At 34.9% G+C, this 22525-nt stretch overlaps 1 protein-coding gene across 1 annotated transcript in view; it reads left to right on the top strand.

The window, feature by feature from the left end:
- Positions 1-22525, top strand: part of Zip48C (Zinc/iron regulated transporter-related protein 48C) — a 231494-nt gene that overhangs the window by 16266 nt on the left and 192703 nt on the right. The window contains exons 3-4 of the mRNA XM_089633448.1: positions 8151-8395; positions 14001-14179. Of these exons, the coding sequence (XP_089489574.1) occupies positions 8151-8395; positions 14001-14179 (424 nt within the window). The remainder of the gene's footprint in view (positions 1-8150; positions 8396-14000; positions 14180-22525) is intronic.

Below are 22525 nucleotides of genomic sequence, written 5' to 3'. Positions count from 1 at the left end.
CCCAACGTCTCTTAACTCTTAAATGCATACTGTTGCAAAACTGCAACATACCGTTCAAACCACCTTTAACTCTTTGGTGTATACTTAATGCATGCCGTTTTAGAATTATCAAGTTCACGGTAATATTTATATTTTATCGAGTGGCATCACCTTTTTTTTCTTTCGCGAATGTCAAATGTCACTTTTTCTTTAACAAAGTGAAGATTCTCGAAAATTGGTTGGAGGTTAGAATTACAGTTTTGTTTTGCTGTTTTTATTTTGATTTTCTTAGGTAAGTAGATACAATAATACAATACTTATATGTAATAACTCGTATTTTTCCGGTACACTTATTAGTTTTGAGAAATTTTTTAGGTTTTTTATTTTTTTTTTCATACGTAAATTATACATATTAATTTTTATTAAATACATGGTGTTGTAAACCTGAAACATTTTTTTAAAATCAAATATCATTAAAAAATTACAAAAAAATAAAATTATTTATATTTCCTTGCATATGCATGTAAATATCTACAAAATATTTTTTTTCCAAAAAAATAAATAAATCATGCATTTAAGGGTTAAAAAAAAAAAATATATATATATATATTTTTAAGAGACATTTTAAAATGGATGTATTACAGTAAAAAACATTTTTTTTAACAGGTTGATTTTTTTATAATATGTTTTTACTTTATGGGATGTATGGGTTACACTAACAGGCTTTCCGGAATAAAGAATAAATCAAAATGATTATTTTCTTTAACGAGAAACAGATGTAAATTATAAAGTTTCTAATGCATAATGACTATCTTTGATAGTTTTGTTGGGTTCGAAAAATTTTCCATGAAAAACACATTCACCCTGTCACAAAACGCGAATTGGCAGCTAGTGAGCTGAAATGTATTGCTAAAGCACTAATTTTGGAAACGCAACATGGCATGGTACCCCAAAAAATTCACGATCATCTCAAATCATCTATATATATATGTATAAAAATGAATGTTTCTTTGTTTTTGCTCTATAAAACTACTGGACCGATTTCACTGAAAATTATAAAGTTTGTTCTTATTAGTGCCAGCAGTGTTTAGAGAGTAGTTCGAACGGTAGGAAAAGTCGGGGACGCCTTAGGAAGTCTTCATGCATTATCTCTGCACAGGAATAAGATACGGGATCGAATAAAAGGCGATGTAATATAGTTTTTCTAAAGTAACAATTCGGCATCCAGTAGGAAATGGTAGAAACAGTCGGGGGCGACCGAGGAAGAAACAAATCAAATAATTATTTATGGTAAAATGAGTCATACGTAATTAACAAAGAAAGATGTGTAAGAAGAATGTATGATGTGGAAGTCCAAGCTTAAGTGAAACAAATACAGAATTTTCCAATAAGAGGTGTTATTTTGAATAGCCCGCTATTTCGGTAGATGTTACTTTTGAAGCTGTCATTTTTTGACATTTGACAAGTAGAAACTACGCCATTAATAAAAATGGAACGATACACGCTTCAAAAACGCATTGAAATTATTAAAATTCACTTGAGTGAATCAAATGCAAATCATCTTGAGAGATGAGGCCCATTTCCACCTCGGTGGCTTCGTCAACAAGCAAAATTGTCGCATCTGGGACTCGGAAAACCCAAGAATTATTCTTGAAAAACCTCTCTATCCTCAACGTGTGACTGTTTGGTGCGGTTTATGGTCTGGCGGAGTCATCGGACCTTACTTTTTCGAAAATGGGGCTGGAGCAACAGTTACGGTGAATGGATCGCTATCGAGAGATGATTAATGATTTTTTATGGCCGGAATTGGATGATATTGATCTGGACAACGTTTACTTTCAACAAGACGGCTCTACGTGCCACACAAGCAATGAAACCATTGATCTTTTACGATTGAATATCAAAATAACACCTCTTATTGGAAAACCCTGTACCCTGTATGCTAAAACACTTATGTTTGGTCAAAACATTAAACATTACCATGACATTTCATCACAATGACAATTAAACACACCTTTAAAAAGTGATATAGAGTCATTAAAGTGATGAAACAAAAACAAGGTTAAATAGTTACTAATGTAACCTGTTTCCTAGTTTTTGTTTCATCACTTTTCATGAATTTATATCACTTTTTGTAGGTGTGTTGAACTGTAGTTTTGATGAGATACCCGGTCATCGGGTACACGTCAGCTAATGTGTAATAAATCATTAAATTTATGGCACTGGCGATGCTGAAATATAATTCTTATTGATTTATTAAGGTATTCGATGTTGATTTTTACTCATTTATTTCAGCATTGCAAATGTTATTTATGAAAGTCGTAAAATAATGTATTGTATTACGCCAGAAAGCAAAAAGTGCAATAGTTTAACGTTGTTATCGCATTAAATCGTCATGTACATTATCGAACCGTTATGGGTTAAAAAGTTAAAATTAAAATCAATGTCACAGCACTTATATTTTTATGTTGCATAAGATAAGAAAACAACATGATTTCTATCAAAAATATACAAAGTGATCCAACGAAGCTGATAAGTGATTTTGGAAGTAGTGTAGATGATTGATGTGCTATGCCTATCTTTAGTATCTGGATAAGCTGTGACATTAATGATTTTTGACCGCTTGTCATTCATCATGTTTATTTTTGGTAGAGATTATCAAATTGACAACAAAAACTTTTAATTTTTTTATGCTCTTTCACATGCAAAAATAGCTCCTCTCTACGCTTAATGAATTTCCAAATAGCTCAGAATACTCGAGGGAGATGGGAACGGGGAAGGTTGGGGTTTATCTGTAATAGTATAGAACTTTCTTCTTTTTCTGGTGCTAGTAATATTAGAATGATTATTTATTAATGAATTTATATTAGTTTCTACATTTATGAATATATAATGTCACTAAGACAGTAGTTATAGGCCTTAGTCGTAAGTCATTAGTTATAAGTCTTAGATGTAAGTCAGTAGTTGTGAGCCCTAGTCGTAAGTCACTTGAAATAAATCTTAGATGTAAGTTACTAGTTATTATGAATTCTAGTTGTAAGTCAGCTGTATTTGTTATTTTTTAAAAATATTTGTACAGCGCCATTGAGGTGATTTTTTACGAAAACGGCGCTATATAAAATAAGACATTTCCACCAATGTCGATTTTGAATGGTGGTCTTTCACCAGGGCGATACTGACAGTATCTTCCACTCTGGAACATGCTGCAAATATACTTTATATTATTTTAAAAGAGTACTTTGTGAAATAACACAAACTAATGAAATAAAATTTACTTGCGCATGCCGTGATTTGAACCCGCAACCTCTAGCTTCCTAGTAGAGAGCTTTACCCCTCGACCACGGATGCTTTCAATTTCAGGCTTTGCTCTAAAATCCTGGTTATTATGCTGTGTGCAATGCCTAATGTTGCCAGGTCTAAATAGAAATTACCCCTGACCTTCAATTTCTAAAATCCTGGTAATTATGCTGTGTGCAATGCCTCATGTTGTCAGGTCTAAATAGAAATTACCCCTGACCTTCAATTTCTAAAATCCTGGTAATTATGCTGTGTACAATGCCTCATGTTGCCAGGTCTAAATAGAAATTACCCCTGACCTTCAATTTCTAAAATCCTGGTAATTATGCTGTGTGCAATGCCTCATGTTGTCAGGTCTAAATAGAAATTACCCCTGACCTTAAATTTCTAAAATCCTGGTAATTATGCTGTGTACAATGCCTCATGTTGCCAGGTCTAAATAGAAATTACCCCTGACCTTCAATTTCTTTTCCTTATCACATTTCTTTCAATGCGTCATCAAATTGATGCACCATTTAAGTACTAGGAAATAATTCACTTTAAAAACAACTCTAAGATGATTTGACAAATTATTGAAGTTTGTTATCATTATTATCATTTTGAATTTTTTTATCAAATTAATGAGGTTAGTAGGTTAATTTACTTGCAAAATTCAATGTCAAATATTTTTATTTGATTTTATGATAATGTAAAAAGTTTGATTCTTGCAGGGAGTACCAATTTTAGCACATGAAAATTTTTAACACATTAACAATTTTAACACATGAACAATTTTAGCACATGAGCAATTTTAGCACATGAGCAATTTTAGCATATGAGCAATTTAATGCACACGAGAAATTTTAGCGGGTTAGTACTTTTAGCAATTTTGCTTTGAGGTCTGTATTGTAGACCTACAAAAGTTTCCTTTTTAATCAGTGATGAAGATAATATCATCAACTCTCAATGAAAATATGAAACAGACAAAGACATAGAAAATATATGGGTAATGGTCACAATCGGGACTCGAACCCAGATCCTCTTAGTTTTATCGGGACTGGCGTCTCTTCCAATTAAGCTAATGCCACCTCATTACAATCCTTTATTTCTCTCAATCTCATACTTCTATTTTAGTTTCACTTTTGTTTTCGGTGATGAATGAATGCGGTCTTGGAAGTGGAAATTAACCCACTTCCCGACATCCGATCGAGCTGAGACTCGACTCGTTTTCAAAGACAACGCATTCTGTCAACTTTCAACATTTATCTGAAATCGGATGACATTACAGTAGTCAATGTACAAAATGAATGTCAGTCCTACCTGATCGGCATTTGGCAAGGTTAGTAGAGTTATCGACTCCAGTTCTTGGGTAGGACGGTTCAATCCTCAGTCAAACCAATTTTTTAATGTTTTTTTTTAAAGTTTTAAATGATATTTTAAAATGGATCTATTGTAGTAAAAAAAACTTTGTTTTTTAGAGGTTGATTTTTAATTACTAAGTCCTCTTCAATTACTTCCCATATTTTTTGGCTGCCAGTGGGAAAGAGGAAGGTCGGGAAGTACCTGGCTATTCAGATCTAGTCACCAAACTGGCTAAAGCCATTTCAAGTATTGTTTCAATTCTGAAAAGTGATCTTTTACCGGCGAGATATTGAGAGGGAGTACTAACTAACTAACTAACTAACCATCACGCCGTTTCCCCGCAGGGGTAGGCAGAGAGGACGGACCGCCAAACAACTCGGTCTTGGCACACACTCCTTGCCTCATTCACATTCATACATCGTCTCATACATACTCTTCTATTATTCTGACTCTTGACATGGCCCGACTCGAGTATCTGATTCACTTGATCGTGCCATGTCTTCCTCGGGCGTCCCCGACTTCTGCTACCATTCACATTTGCATCATATATCCTCCTTACACTCCTATCTTCGCTCATTCGCTCTACATGCCCAAACCATCTAAGCGTCCCTTTCTTAATCTTACTCATTACGCTTACATCAGCCTTGCACTCTTTGCGGATCTCCACATTCCTCACACGATCAAACATGGTTTTACCACACATACGCCTCAGGGATCTCATTTCAACAGCATTTAATCTACTTTCATCATTTCTTTGCCAGTTCCATGCCTCACTTCCATACATCAAGGTAGGTACCAGCACTCCGTTGTGGACTGCTAACTTCGCTTCTTTGGACAATTTTTTGTTAGCGCCTACGGCGTTTAGTCCTCCATTAACGGAATTACCTGCATTTACCCTTCTTTCGATATCTCTGTCAGCCTTCCCATCTCTCGTAAACATACTTCCTAAATACACAAACTCATCCACCTGCTCCAAGTATTCCCCATTCACAATTATATTGCACACTGTTTTCGTACTCTCTCTTTCAAACACCATTACTTTAGACTTACTTACATTCATCATTAACTCATTCTTCATGCATACTTCGTTCATCCTAGACACGAGAGACTGTAGATCATCTATACTATTAGCAATCAGCACCGCATCATCAGCATACAACAGGCAACATACTTTAAAATTATTCAAATTCGCGCCCAATCCCACCTCTTTCAATTCTTGCATACAATTATCCATGTATAGATTGAATAAAATAAAGAGAGGGAGTATCTTCTAATAAAGCCATATTAAGCAACATTTCAATTCTGAATGGTGTTTTTTCACCAGGGCGATACTGAGAGTATATTCCACTCTGAATCTTGCCGCAAATATACTCTATACATATTATTTTAAATGAATTAATTGTAAAACAACACAAATTAATTAATGCACGCGCCAGGATTTGTACCCGCGACTCCAGATTCATAGTAGACAGTCTTACCTCTCGACAACGGAAGCCCTCATATATCTGTTCAAGGTATTTTTAGGATAATAATAAATTATTGGATTGTTTGTATAGCGCCGTTTTCGTGAGAAAATCACCTTAAGGGTGTAAAAGGATGGATATATTTTTATTTAACTTACCTTTTTTATTTTTCACCTATTGAAAGTCGGTCTTCAGTTCGTTGTGAGACGTTGTGTTTTGCGATCGCTTTTTTTTATCGCTTTTTTCGAACTGTGGCTCCTCTGGCCCAATGTCTTTGTAAATGTGTCAAAATACTTGTTTTAGTGAAAGCTTTACAATTTGATTGTGACATTTGATTTTGCATTTAGTCAATAGTGGTAAAAATGGCATTAAAGTTTACAAGTAAATTCAAGAAGAGACAAAATATTTCATTCAAACAAGACATCTACAAGATAAGACTCACTCATATTTCACTTTTATTATTGCTTGACTGTTTATTTTAACATAATTATGGAAGGAGAGTGGTGTTAAAGATATTTGAAACTTCAATATCTATAAAAAATAACAAATTTATGTTGACCATATGGATGGCACTGCGTAATTGCGTTTTACAAATGAATTGACAAAATTTGGAAGTGAATTCGTGTGAATACAAACAATTTGCCATAGAAATCACATCACAAGAAAATAACCCATTTAATATTTATTTTTTTTTAGTTCGTTAAATTATCATCCAGTTAAACTACAATCAAGCAGTTTGTCAACAAGATGTACATGTTCAATTTTAATGTAAATATGTATACATAATATTATTACTAATTATGAATGTATATAATATTGTTACTACTTATGACATATTCAGATTATTATTATTGGCGCACATAATCTAAAATTGCACTAAATCTATATGCTAATAAATAAACAACTATTGATAGTGATGATTAGTATAAATTTATTTTTTAAATAAGATCATATTTGTTTATATTCTAGTTAAGGATGAATATTGTTTATGTTTCAGAGCAATGTCCCTGATATTCTCAATAATATAAATAATGTCCTTTAGAGGGCACATTTTATTTATCTATTTCTTAATTGCTTTTGTTTTGTTTTCCACTCTGGTTTTAATCGGGAGTTACATTTATTCGTACACAGAATTTGTGAATAGATAAGATATTTTAATTTTTACAAGAATAGGCAAGTGGGGGCAAGAAGACGCAAGAAGAGGCAAGAAGAGCTGAACAGAGACAAGAATAGCCAAGATGAGGCGAGAAGTTGCAAGAAGAGGCAAGGAGCTGCAAGAAGAGACAAGATGAGTTTAAAAGGGTCGGGAAGATGCAATAAGAGGCATAAAGGGTCAAAAGGAGAGTAGAAGAGACGAGAAGCGACGATAAGAAATAAGAAGATTCTAGAAAAGATAAGACTAGTCAACAAGGAGCGAGAAGATTCAAGAAAAGATAAGACTAGTCAACAAGGAGCGAGAAGATTCAAGAAGTGCCAAGAAGAGTCTAGAAGAGACAAGAGGGTACTGTAAGGCCTCAGAATATGCAAGAAAAGACAAGACGAGCCAAAAAGGAGTGAGAAGTTGCAAGAAGGGGCGAGAATATGAAAAAATATGCAAGAAGATCTAAGGCTAGCCAAGAGGAGGTGAGAATAGCCAAGAGAAATTAGAAGAAACAAGAAGAGAAAATAAGAGACAAGATGAACCAGAAAGAGCCAAAAAGTGGCAAGGAAATGTAAGAAGAAGGAAGACATAATAAAAAATAAAAAAACGCTCAATCAATTCCTTTATGCCTGTCCTAAATTCTAATATTAGATTATTAGGTTTCCTATATATCGGTCAATTAAACTCCAACCTCCTTCCAATACTCAGAGCATGTGTTCCAAGTTCAAACAAATCAGTGCCCCCTGGTGTACGGGTCGCACCGGGACAGGAGTGCTCCTGGCTGGGGTGGTATAATCGTATTGTACCTTTATATTTTTCACCTATTATTATTATCTCTTTGTATAATAGGTATATCTTTTAACTAAGTTTTAACAGGTGTCAAAAGCCCGAGTAATAAATAATTAATAACCACGAGTATCTCATTGCAGCCATGACCAAGTCCAGCTCCGTGTCCAAGAACAAGGTGGACGATGACTGCATTGAGACCATCGCCAACGACCGACGCAACTCCAGCACGGCCACTCATCCCATGACGCTGGTGGCCATGGAGAGCGCGGCCGAGGAAACGCTGGACAGCTTCAGCGACTGCATCAACAACCAACACTCCAACCACAAGGGCTTCAGCCGGAGGAGAACTGTGTCCAGTAACAGGCACTCCGTTGAAGTCGTTCAGGTTTGTACCACCCATTTTTAAACAGTTGTGCTCCCCAGAATAGGCGTTTGGCTAAAATCTTTCAGATTACTACTTTGTTACTAGTATCACAAAATAGTTGTAGAGGAATAAACATTTAGTTGAAGATAAAATAAATAAATAATATACTATATGGGGAGAGACAGTAACAGTAGTTTATCCCTGACCCTAATTATGCAAGAGAAGAAAATGAAAATGATGAAAAGGATAAAAACATGATTTTTTGTAATTACATTATTGTCATGATGATTACAATAGATATCTGATTTCTTTTTCCTCTCAGTGAATTGATTAAATCTTTGAGGTTGCCAATAGCTACAATGTTAGGCCTGTTTTTATGTAAGAACTTTTTGTGAATGTTTATATATTGGCAAGAACTTTTAGTTAATCTCTCTTCTGTATAGACCTTGATATATTTCTTAACAATTCATAAATAACAGAAAATAATTAGGTCTTGTGCATGTGTTCCACCAAAATGGAGCAATAAGCGAAAGTTTTTTTAATTATAATGTTCTTCAATTCAAATATCCTATGAATGGGTATGCACAGTTCCAATTATCTTTAAATACGTCTATTTAAATTTCACTTTTAAATGAAATCTTGCAAGCGTAAATTAACCCACTTCTCGACATCCGATCGAACTGAAACTCGGCAGATAGACTCGTTGTCAATGATAATGCATTCCATCAACTTTTGGTGGCAATCGTGTACACATGCGCAGATCTATAAGCATTTCTCTGAAGTCGATAAGGGTGACATTACAGCAGTTAAGTCAACCTTGCCGAATGCCGTAGAGTTGTCTACTCCAGTTCCTGGGTAGGAAAGTTGAATCCCCAGTGAAAGAGACATTTTAAAATAGATGTGTTATAGTAAAAAAACTTTTACAGATTGATTTTTTATTATTTCCGTCACATGTAAAGCAACTTCTAACAATGCAACAAGCTTCTGTGCATATTGTTGATTAAATAATATGATAATATCTAACATAATTAACCCGTTGTACGCGGATCGCACAACGGTTGTCTCGTGAACATGTATAAATGCCATGTACAGGGACACCTAACATCAAAACGTCTCATGTAGTGGTTCAAACAAAGTTACCTTGTTTCATGTGGTTAATATTAATTTTTCAAATATTTACACCATCAGGCAATTGATTCTTTGGGGATTTGGCAAGGAGACAATGAAAGATGGTCTGTGATGTCACAGCGTTTATTTGAGTGAGTCAGTAGCGCAGTTGAGATGTTTCCGGACCGATGACATTGACACCAGGTGTAAGCGGTGATGACGGCGGTGGAGTAGTCGCGGCGGTAAAGTCAGTGGCTCGACACCGCGTTGGTGGAGACCGGACTCGTGGATGTGTTCAGCACTGGGGATGACGTGGAGTTTTCTGGGTATTGCAGTGTGAAACAGGGTAGCCGAAGGTGTGATGAACCTGGTCGGCAGATGTGCGGGTGATGCTCGCCGGCGACGATGTCGCGGGGCTGAATCGCAGACCGGCCAAAGTGTCGCAGGGTCTAGGCGCGTGAGGAGCACAGGCCAGGGATGATATCTAGGGCCAGAGCGCTGATGTAATTCCGAGAAGTCCATGATAATCCGTAGCCGCTCCTATAAAGTCCGTGCAGAGCCGGGCGTAAGTGAGTAGGTCCGTGGCCTGTAGCAGCGCGATGGAGTAACGGCAGGGCGGGACGCGGGGGGCTGGCCAATTGGCCGGATGCTTAGTAGGCAGCGAGCAGTCGCAGGGCTTGCAGGCTGATCACTTGTAAAACTGCTAATTAATGACTGACTGAGTACGTCTCGATCCGCCGTTATATAGCCGCCCGGTGCAGCGAGAATATTTAGGCGTGTAGGTAGATGCGTCAAATGCTAGCATCGTATCTAGAGAGTTCTAGCTAAGATGCGTTTGCACGGGCGAACATTCCCGAATATTTTAGTAGAATCGCTACAATTCCATAAATTCTGGATAAATAAAGCATTACTGCCATCCCACAACTAGAGATGTGCTCCTGGTATGCCTGGCCTAATATAAATTTCCAGGAGTTGGGATTTAAAAGAAAATTATTCTGAATAAAGTTGTATTTTTTTATGAAAATGTATTATTAATAAAATTAGTTGTTTTGAAATTTCCAAAAATGAGGATTTATTTATTTATACGCCTAAAAAGGCTTTTTCATAAAAGTGATACATGATGCAGTGTACATAGGAGAATATCTGTATTATATTGGAAATAATAACAGTATGTAGATGTAATCCATTATAAAGTAGGCTCAATATAGATCCAAGAATAAAAAAAACTATAAAACTGTGATTAAAAGTATAATGAGAATATAATGAAAAATAATTAAAATAAAAACTAAATGTGAAACAATAGTAGTAAAATAGTAGTAAACGTAACAGTAACATAAAATAAAAATATACTAAAACAATACTACATATAAGACAAATCGCTACTACTATAATTACTATAATTTACTCTACTATAATCACTACTACTATAATTTGTAGGATTCAACAAAGTACTGGTATAGATTACGCTTAATTCTATAAATGGTGACATTAAATATATCATAGTACCCCCAAACTTGTTGCCTAGATCATGCATCCTATTCGTTAGTGAGTGTGTCTGATAGCTGATTGTGTATGTATTACAGATGAATATTACATTTTGTTTTATGTTCCTAGTTGGTACATGGAATTTTATAGTGACTACGATGGCAGGGCTATCAATTAACTTATTAATGACTGAAATAAAACCAGGTCTGATATAATTCTCCTCTCAGACAGAGTTATTAACATTATAGGGGACCAAATAGGTGAATTATATTCCACTTGACTTCTAACTAATGAAATATAAAGCGTTTTCATAAAATATAAGGACTTAACCACTCAGAACATTAGAACGTCAAAAGACGTAAATATGATAATAGCGGTCAAGACATTAGTACGTCTTTTCACGTAAACGCGCGAGATTTTACAAAAATCGATTTATTTCCATCACTAGTATACGGATTGCCATGATTTAAAAAACAGAGTATCGATAATGAATAACGCTACGCGTCTGCATTCAAGAATATCTATGGAATTTCGAGGTGCATTATCTAAGTCGATTGGACTTGTCATCTTGTTCGTTCATAATTTATTGCGTTTTTAAATAATTTATTAAAAATATTTTAGTTTGGACGGTTAATATTTTGAGGTGACTAATAGTTTTTAATTATATTTCTTCAATATATAAAGTGTTATTTCTTTATGATACTCAGAAAATAGTACATTTTTCACAGCTTTGAAATAATGGTCAGCGATTTTTACATATTTTTGACGTTTTCAGAAAATGTATATTTAGAAACGCAAATATTTACGTATAACAAAACAATACAATAGTGAATTTCATAATCTTTCCAAAACATTTTTTAGAATGAGGCTACGTTTCCCAAAACGTGAGTTATGAAGCTTTTAACAAAACTCGTGAATAACACAAAAATTTTCGCGTTTTGATAGTTCGCAAAGGAACACAAAGTAAATAAAAGTTATTTTCTGAGAGGTTAAAATCAATTAAAGTTCTGCAAAGGAAACCAAGCATCAGCCTTATTGGTTATATTGTTTATGTGTGCAATTAATGTCAAGTTTTCATAGAATATTACACCCAAGTCATGAATTTGTGACACCGATATTAATTTATTATTATTTAATGTATATTCATATTATAATGAGTTTTGGAAAATCGTATTACTTTTTGTTAAAAAGCAATACGAATACCTAATCATTTTGTTCACACCATTGATGAAGTTGATCTAAGTTAGTCTGTAAAATTTGGCAATCGTATTCTTTTGTTTATTTTTAAGTAGTCTGCAATTAGTAGAACATCATCATCTTTAAATCGGTCAACAATGTCATTGATGAATAATAAGAAAAATATTGGGCCGAGATGGGATCCTTGAGGAACCCCACATGTGGCCTCAAATATGTAATATTGTGCAGAATTAATCTTTATGCTAAGCACCCTATCACAAAGGTAACTAACAATCTAACTCTATATACTATAAGTATGTGATGTCGAACCTTATCAAAAGCTTTACTAAAATCGGTGTATAGTGTCAACTTGTTGTTTGAGACCGAGAGATTCAGATATGTAATTTTCATAAATTACTTAACCGCTTCATGCTCTTAAACGAATCACGCTCGCGCGCTAAATACGTTCCAATTTCTGCTAGCTCGATGACGCTCGCCGGTTTCGACATGCAGCTTTCTATTTTTAGCTAACACGAGTAACGCTCGTGTAAGTTAGCAATGTATTTTACTCAGTTTGAATTTGCCTGCAGTTGAGATCGGTCGTGTTTTTGAGCTGCTTATTTTGTTCTTATTTATATTTTAATTGAAAAATGTATAAACTTTGGATAAAACATATTAAAAAACCTGATTTAAATAAAAAACTTTTTATTAAAAAACCCTAGCATTAAGTTGTTAAGGTAGAGCGACTTGTGATGAAGCCACGTTGTTGGTTAGGAACAATCTTCTGATTTCAAAATGAACTTGGGTAAAACTAATACAATTGTGTGTCTGAACTAAATGGTATTTGATGGAATTGGGTGAAAGTAGATTAGGATATATATAAACAAGGAATGCGAGGAAAAAGTATAAACAAATCACTTACTTGTAACCGAACTCACTACTTCACAGAGTTCGGACCCATAAACATAGTAATTTTCTTTATTGGTGTTGTATGTTTTTAACTACGCCCGACGATAATTCCAAGCCCGATACCTCGAGGTAATTAACAATATGTATAAGGCAAATATGAGAGGAAAAATCATATTTTTCTTAATAACAAATAACACCAGCAGTGGTTCTTACTTGGTTAAAAAAACTACAGCATGCGAATTGCACAATCTTCTTGCAATAAGTTCCATATTCAAAACACAGGTTTTCCAATAAGAGGTGTTATTTTGATATTCAATCGTAAAAGATCAATGGTTTTGTTGCTTGTGTGGCACATAGCGCCGTCTTGTTGAAAGTAAACTTTGTCCAAATCAATACCATCCAATTCCGGCCATAAAAAAATCATAAATCATCTCTCGATAGCGCAATCCATTCACCGTAACTGTTGCTCCAGCCTCATTTTGAAAAAGTAAGGTCCAATAAACTCCGCCGAACCATAAACCGCACCAAACAGTCACACGTTGAGGATAGAGAGGCTTTTCAACAATAACTCTTGGGTTTTCCGAGCCCCAGATGCGACAATTTTGCTTGTTGACGAAGCCACCGAGGTGGAAATGGGCCTCATCACTCAAGATGATTTGCATTTGATTCACTCAAGTGAATTTTAATAATTTCAATGTGTTGTTGAAGCGTGTATCGTTCCATTTTTATTAATGGCGTAGTTTCTACTTGTCAAATGTCAAAAAATGACAGCTTCATAAGTAACATCTACCGAAATAGCGGGCTATTCAAAATAACACCTTTTATTGGAAAACCCTGTAGTTTCCAACTAGTAGTGATGGTTAGTGAAAGCATATTCTTATTTCAAGACCAAACAGTCCCACTGAAAATAATGCACGTCAAATTGATCATATTTTTCCTTGTTGTGCAGACCTACGAGGACACTAACCAGAACGCCCAGCGCGCCCTGGAGCAGCGACAATCCCAATGGAAGAGAATCATGTTGCTGGTGGTGGCCATTACGGTGCACAACATCCCCGAGGGTCTTGCCGTAGGGGTCGGCTTTGCAGCCGTGGGCAGCTCTTCCACATCTACTTTCCAAAGCGCAAGGTTTGTGGAATTTACCCTTTAGTTGATTGTATTTCCACTGTTCATGTTATCTCCCTTGTCGGCTGCATTTTCGATGTTGATTTTATTTCCAGTTTTGTTTGTATTTCCTGTGTTTTAGTTTGTTTTGCATTTAGTGTTTGTTGTAAATAATGATGGAAAAGAATTGTGTGTCGGAAGGTAAACAATCCATATTCTGAATGACATTCTCTAACTTCTAATAGTTAGGCGTCTTTGGTGTTGATTTGTAAATTTCCAAGTTAAGACTTCCAATATGTACGTAATATCAATCTAATATTTTTTCCTCATCAGATAAACTAAATGTGTATAGTTACGCACATGAAAAGTCAATTAAACTATTCTTTAAGTATTGACAGCTTGGGTATTTCGTTTCTAATAAAAAATATCATTTGAAATCAAAGAATAAATACGGATGTAATACTGGTTTATCGTATTGTTGAATGGGATATGGTATAAAAAGAGCATGGAGTATTTTTTTTTTTTTTTTTCATAACCATAGACAGGAGGTCCCGAGGAAAATACTTTCCCTCCGGGTAATCTTTCAAAAGGGTCTTTTGAAGAAGATGAAGTGCTGGGAAGGAAAAAGGTGTGAAGGGCGATAGGAATCGAGGGATCAGTGTGTCCAGGAGTGACATAAAAATATATCCCGCTGCGGCACGAGGCTATGGGTCGAGAGATCTGTTGGAGAGGTCAAAGGGTCTCCCCAAACCAGCCTCTCCCCATCGGGCACGCCACGCAGGTGATGGGCAGGTGCATCCTGAACACACCTCACCCTATGAAACCGGGCACCCCTACTAAATCACCAAACTTAGCGAACCACTTGGGGTGACCTAAAGCAGAGGTGATGATTATCCAATAATTGGTTCCCGGGGCGGCGGTACCCAAATCTGCCTTCCAAATTTTTGTCTATTTGAAGAGTAATGTCTTCACCACATGCTTTTATTTTTATTTGAGCTCTGTCATATTATGTAGGTTATCGACATGGCGCCTTTTAGGATCTTGATTTTATACATTATCTTAAATTGTAAAACACAATATTGTAATTATTTTTTTTTATTCATATCAATTCATCTTTCAATTTTACACAATGTGTTTTGCTAAAAACTGCTGTCATCTGATTCTCCCACAAAATAATAACACACTTGATAATATTTTGTAAATCTGTAATGTTCTGTAGCACGCAAATGATATCTAGAGCCTATCTATTAATGATTACAATTTTTTTTCACACTAGAACCGGCTAGTCAATTTCTAAATTGTAAATAACAGTTTACTAATCTATGATTGATGTGTGCGCTTCTAGTGAATTCTTGTAATTACATTTAAGATAACAATCATTTTGTATTTTGAAACCATCCGGATTTTATAAATTATTTTTACAATATGTGTCGTATATCAGTGGCGGTTAGTTGGGTTGAAAAGTGCGGAGGCACGAACATATTTTTTAACATAATTATGTGTAGATATGTACCTACATACCGCGTTAGCGGAAAATCGAATGAGACGATCTTTCGTGGCAATAAAATAATCAGTGATAACACGGGCGTAGTACAATGGTGGAAAAATTCAAAACAATGTAATAAACTGAATATAAAAAAATGGTCATTGCTACTGTGGTAGGGTTGATGTTTCATACGGTCTACTCGCAATCTGATTTGCCTGTATATTTGCTGAACAGCAAGGCTGCGGATGCCAAATTGGATGGTGGCAAAACCGACAACCAAATTATTATTATTCCTCTCGGCCTATATTATTTAATATTTCTGTTGTACGTACTACCAATATATATATATAGGTAGATTTGTTTATACTGCCTTCGTGGTTGACAGGTTAGGCTCTCGACTACCAATCAGGAGGTCACAGGTTCAAATCCCAGCGTGCGCAAGGTAATTTTATTAAAGTAATTTGTGTTGTTTCACAATTACAACACCGCACGTCCCAACTGCTCCCAACCGTCGGGAGCCAGTGAGACTATGGCATCCCCAATTGGGTGAGGCTGAAGGTAGTGGAGAGGGGAAGGAGATCGGGAAAAGGTAGGTGGGGGAGTACCTGGCTATTCAGATATGATCACCAAACAAACGTTTCAATTCTCAATGGTGGTCCTACACCAGGGCGATACTGAGAGTACCTTTCACTCTGCAACTTGCCGCTTGTTTACTTACTATGTATTATTTTTAATTAATAAATTGTGAAATGCCGGGATTTAAACCTGCGAACTTTGGATTGCTAGTCGGGAACCATTCACCTCGACCACGGATGCTGTCAAAATAAAAAAATAATATTATAGTGTATTTGCGGCACATTCCAGAGTGGAAGATACCTATCGCCCTGTTGAAAAAAAAACACCTTTCAGAATTGAAACATTTCTTGAAATGTTGACCAGATACGATTAGCCAGATACTTCCCAATCTTTCTCTTCCCCTCCCCACCACATCCAGTTTCACAAATGACTATGGTAACCCCAATGGGGATAACCTTACTGGCTCCAGACCAAAAAATAAATAATAATAATAAAAACAGAAAACCACATAAAAAAAATAAATATGTACATTAAAAAATAATTGTCTGGAGAAATAATGATCTTTTTTGTTCATCAAAACTTAACCATTCTATGTAGTGTGAGAAAGGGGAAAAAATATTGAAATCAACAGGGTTCATTCAATTCCTTTGCAATGTTTTTCCACTAAAATTACCATTTTTTGCCGCAAACATTGTCATATCTGTCCCAATCTTATTATTGTGTTTTGTCAATAAAGCCAATGCTAATCCGATCCGTTGAAATTTCGAAAGTGACGTAGTCATGACACGTTTGTTACGGAGGCGGGCCCTATCTCTGCCTCACTCACTAATGCATTATTGTATTGCCATGAGTGGAAATCCACAAGCGTGGCTGGCCGGTATGAGTTACGTTATTATAAAAACAACCAGTCCTCGTGAAATACGAAAATATAAATGGGTAATATTTAAACTGTAGTAACTTTAAGGCTTATAGGTACTATATTTTAGAAGTATGAATATGTGTATCTCTTTCACCTTTTCTCCTCTAATTTTTTTTGGGAGGCACAGCCTCCCCTGCCTCATTTTACGAACCGCCATTGCCAAACGTACATAATAAAATGTTTTTAATGCACTCATTATGATTGATGCAATCATTTTAAACTTGTAAGTTATTGATTCGTCTTAATGGAACTTTTTCTTTACCAAGTACATAAAAAAATGATATTACGTGGAATCCCAAATCATTTTTGGTATGATGTGGGTATATGTGAATAATTATTAATGAATTTATAATTACGTAATATGTCATTGAAGAAGAAGGTAATACTAATAAATATAAACGAAACATGAAACTGAACAATAAAAAGATAACGGTCACAATTAGGAATTGAAGCCAGGATCTCTTGTCTCCGGGACAGGCGTAAACCACTCCACCATTGGGGCCTAATTATTAAACACACCCTCTGATGGATAATAATTATGATGTACATATTAGGATATTTTTATGACTAAGATGATCTTTGGATAAACAATTTTTTACTGTTTAAAAATGTAGATTAATGATTTATAAAGAACTAGCTGACGTGTTGTCAAGTGAGGGTTTTAATGGGTGTCACAGATAGATGGATGGCTAGATTACCTCTTAATTTCCACCACGAACTTTGCAGTAGAACTGCGCGCCAAAACTCAGGACCACCTTGAGTTATGTCCGTGATGGGGTAGAGCATGAACTCCTTTCAGGGGCGAGGGCATACTCAGATGTACATGTTTTACTTATGATGGGTGTAAATAAAAGAGTAGTTAATTGTGAAGTTAATGATTAATTATATTTTAAAATACATCATAAGAACAAGATTATAGAGAAGACTTACCCCCAGGGATCGTAAATTGCATAACTATGCAATTGAGGATATTTTCTTAATTTGGATAAGTCATGACTTGACTTGACACTTCTGTTTAGTTTCTATTTTCTTATGTTTTCCCTGTTTGTCTATGCTTTTATACACCATCCTTTAGTCTTGCATTGTACATTGTCCCAAATCTCGTGTCGCTTTGTTATATATTGGACGAAGTCCGTTAATTAATTAGTAAATAAATAAACTAATCTATCTAAACAGGGTAAATACTGAACGTCGGGGTATGTGTGGTTCCCAGAATTTGATAGATGGAGAGCAACTTCTTCCTCAAGAAGTCGAGCCGGTCCGGCAGAACTTCCATCGGGGGTTATGAATCCTGGAGACGGGTCCAGCGTCTCCAAGATGATGCTGAATCCAGACGAGACCCGGCCGGTTGAAGCAGCGCGTTGTTTGTCATAGCAAAATGCCGTCCCAGAGGCAAAGATTTTTATTAATACTGCTCACATGTACAAATACGGCGTATTTGACTTTGCCAGGTTGCTAATTAGTACCAACGTAATCCGTAGAATAACATTCCGCCTGCGATTGGTTGGATGGCTTCAATTCACAATCCGAATTACCGTTTCCCACGCGGTTTATCGTTTCGGTTTTAAATGTAGCCATCTTAACTCGCGTTTGATAACGACATCTCCAATAAAAGTTTAAAAACACTTCCCGTGTATTACAGTTCGTCCGTCACAACATTTTCTTTCCTTTAAAATTAATTGACCGTGTACAATCCAGCGTACCGCTCACAGGTTCGCTGATTCCAGAGTGAAGTGTGGCGGGAACGGAACTTCCGTCCGCCGCGTCTCGTGTGTTATCACCGTGCGTTCTCATCAATTCCCTAATTCAGTACCTACAATCGCAGTACCTACTTGACTGAATGCTCTACTGTTCTGAAGCTGTGGATAGAATAATAACTAATGAATTTAACACTGCTTCATAACTGTGTACCCGTTGTTGCTCGGTATTTGGAGTAAGATTTTGAGGTTGTGAATTCTAGGATGAACATCGACCTTTCTCTACTTTCTATAAATATAAATATAATATGATGCTATGTTTGATAGATCCCTCAAAACACGTTCTTTGTTAGTTGTTTTAATGTAGCAATAAATTCTCTTAGCTAATAATAATAACTTTAGAGTAATCATAATTATAATAATTGCATCATTATATTGCACACATAGTACAAAACCACTTTGAGTGTAAAATATTGGACACATAGTACAAGACCACTGTGAGTGTAAAATTGTCCTATTATCGATTATCTTGTTTGCATCAGACTATTGTACTTCTACGTGTTGTATGGGTGTCGGTATTTCACTTACATTAGTATAAACATTTCTTGAACGCCAGTGTATCAATATAACTAGCTATTCTGGGGAAACTTCATAATGGTAGATTATATACGATTTTTATAACTATCTGGTAAAATGACAATCAACAAAAAAAATCATTTTGCAAAACAATTTTTTTTTACGAAAATAGAATCGGATGGCGCACACACCAAGAATTAAGATTTAACTTTTTATTTATTTTTATTTTTCTATTATACGAGACCGTTGACGTAAGGTTCCCGTGAGCACTTAGCCCATTGTGATATCTTCCATTTTAACTTTTTTTTTATTTTTTATTTTTTTTTTACAATTTAAATCTGCTAAACTGCTTTTGCAGTTTGTCAGCAGGTATATACAGACAACACTTCATACAATGACACGGTTAAGTTAATATAACAGAATAGAAAATATAAAAATATAGTTCCAGTATAAGCGTTGTATAACAGACAAGTACAATTGAAACAGTCACATCGAAAGAATATCCATATTTAGCATACATAGGTAGGTACAATTTACTATATATTTTTAAGTTCCATTGTGAATTCCAATTAGCTATACAAGGGCCTCAGTAGGGCATCAGTATATATCATCTGTGTCCAATAGCTATTTTCTTAGATTATAATGACTTTAGTGGTACATAAGGTATTATTTTTGATTGAAATTGGTAGATTATTAGATATCTTAGGCACAATGTAGTTTAGAGTTCTTTTTCCGTACTTATTGGTACATTTTGGAACCACTAATCCATCATTTTGAGTGAATCTTGTGTTATGTTTATAGTAGACTCTTTCCTTATACAAGGAATCCGAAGATATAATTTGTTGACTTATGATATTATACAACAATAATCCTCTAACAGGTAAAACATTCAAAGAGTTGTACATTATTTTGATGTTTCTTCTGTGTGCATTTGTGTATTTATGGATTAATAATGGAGTTTTGTAATGTTTGTGTATAGCTTATATTTGTTTTACACGAATGTCCCCAAGACGTAATTCCATATCGGATAGTGGATTCGGCCAGAGATGAGTAGATTAATTTTAAGGTACTTATAGGCACCAAGTATTTTATTTTATAAATCCTACTTACTATAGCCTGTAAACGTTTACAAACATTAGTAATGTGTACATCCCATTTCATGTAGCAGTCAATGGTTACACCCAGATATACATATTTTTCGACAAATTCAATGGTTCCACAGCAACAGGGCTGTGCAACATTTTTATGTATGCAGTCAAATGTGTGTGTATGTAGCGAATGCGTTTCATTATATCTGGCGTGTGGAGATCTTATGTGCATGATATTAGTTTTTTAGCATTTATTATGAGGCCCGCGTCATGAGACCATTTCAGTAGGGCATTGAAATCAAGCTGCATAAAGTTCATTGCAGTAATCAGGTCTTCGTGCGATATTACGAGTGCCGTATCGTCTGCATACACCAAATGTTTAACGAAGGAAAATAATCTACTCATAATTGAAACATATGTAATATAAAGGGTTGGCCCTAAAATTGACCCTTGTGCGACACCTGTTGAGATATTTATTCTTTTGCTAAATATTTTTAGAATATTTACTGATATTTGTCGATTTGTTAGTAAATTTTTTAATAAGACTAGCAACTTTTCTCTGATTCCTATTGCCTCCAATGTTCCTAGTAGATTTTTTTGTATTTATGGTATCAAATGCCTTCGAGTTATCAATGAACAAAATCAAAACATGTTTTTTAAGATTTAATTCGTGATTAATGTGATTTGAAAATTCCTGAAGAAGCATTCCATACTGGTTAGGATCTAATAAGTAGAATGATTCTAAGTATTTATTAAGTTTTATGGAAATGTATTTTTCGAGTATCTTTTCTAGGGCTGGTAAAATGCTAATTGGTCTATAATTTTGTATATCTGAATGTTTGCCACCTTTGTTAATTGGTCTAATGATGCTACTTTTAAGTTCATCTGGTATAACTGCTTGTTCTAAAATTAAATTGACCAAATGGGTTATAACACCTAAAATATTAATATGTTTTTTAATGTTACACATTCGAATGTTGTCAATCCCTGGTGACTTTGAATTGTTTATTTTGCTAACAATAATAACGATTTCTTGGCAGGTAGTTCTAGGTAGGTACATACTATGTTGCACTTCTATCGGTTTGACGGTCGATGCTAAATAATCACATTTATGTATCATAGAGCTAACACTATTCCTGAAATATTCTACAAAGTTATTTGCTACGGTTTCTTCATTGTTCGTGTTTAACATATATTTAGATATTGTTTCATCACAACTACTTTTAGATTTGTGTCCTAATATTTTATTAATTTCATCCCAAGTATTTTTTGTATCTCAATTTTTGAATGTATTGTTAAAAAAGGTAGACTTACATTTGATAATTTTTTTTGTAACCTGATTTCTAAAAGTTTTATATTCTAATTCAAATAATTGATTTGTAGGAGAATTCTTCCACCTTTTGAATGGTGAATCTTATTTTAAAATTTTTTCTAAGATATCCGGAGTTATCCATGATTTTATAGCGAGAGGTCTTTTTTTAGGTTTAAAATACAAAACTATTTTACTTTGTTCATACTATTCCTTAAAATTCTTTTTATTTTTACTGTATAATATATATTAATTTTGTTCCAAGCTATGCTAATTAAAAATATGAATATTTTTGTCGATTTTGTTTTGAGATAAACTCTTGTTACGTCGCAGATGCATCTAATTAAATAATTATCAGACATTATATTTTCGTATGTTATAATGAGTGGGTTTTGGCAATTTAACAAGTCTAGGTTAATATCTCCTACAAGCAAAACATTTTCTTATTTATTTTTGTTAGATAGGATTGAAGATATTTCCTTGAGAAATTGGGGTTTGCTGGAGTTTGGTGGGCGGTATATTGCTATTATGTTTAAGATATTCTTGTCTAGAAGTGTTATAAAGCCTGGCACACATTCAAAATGAATTGTTTCTATTGATTTCTGATGAAATGTAAGTTCGTCTCGAACATATAGCAATATACCCCCTCCCGATTTTTTTGTTGGGCAATAATTGTAACTTTTGAAGTCAGGAATATAATACATGCAGACAAGATCTGG

This window comes from Hesperophylax consimilis, chromosome 7, assembly GCF_061612785.1.
Source record: "Hesperophylax consimilis isolate HC1 chromosome 7, BYU_Hcon_1.0, whole genome shotgun sequence".
In the NCBI taxonomy this organism is placed as follows: domain Eukaryota; kingdom Metazoa; phylum Arthropoda; class Insecta; order Trichoptera; family Limnephilidae; genus Hesperophylax; species Hesperophylax consimilis.
Note: the sequence above shows the minus strand (reverse complement) of the source record. Positions and strands in the feature narration are given on the sequence as shown.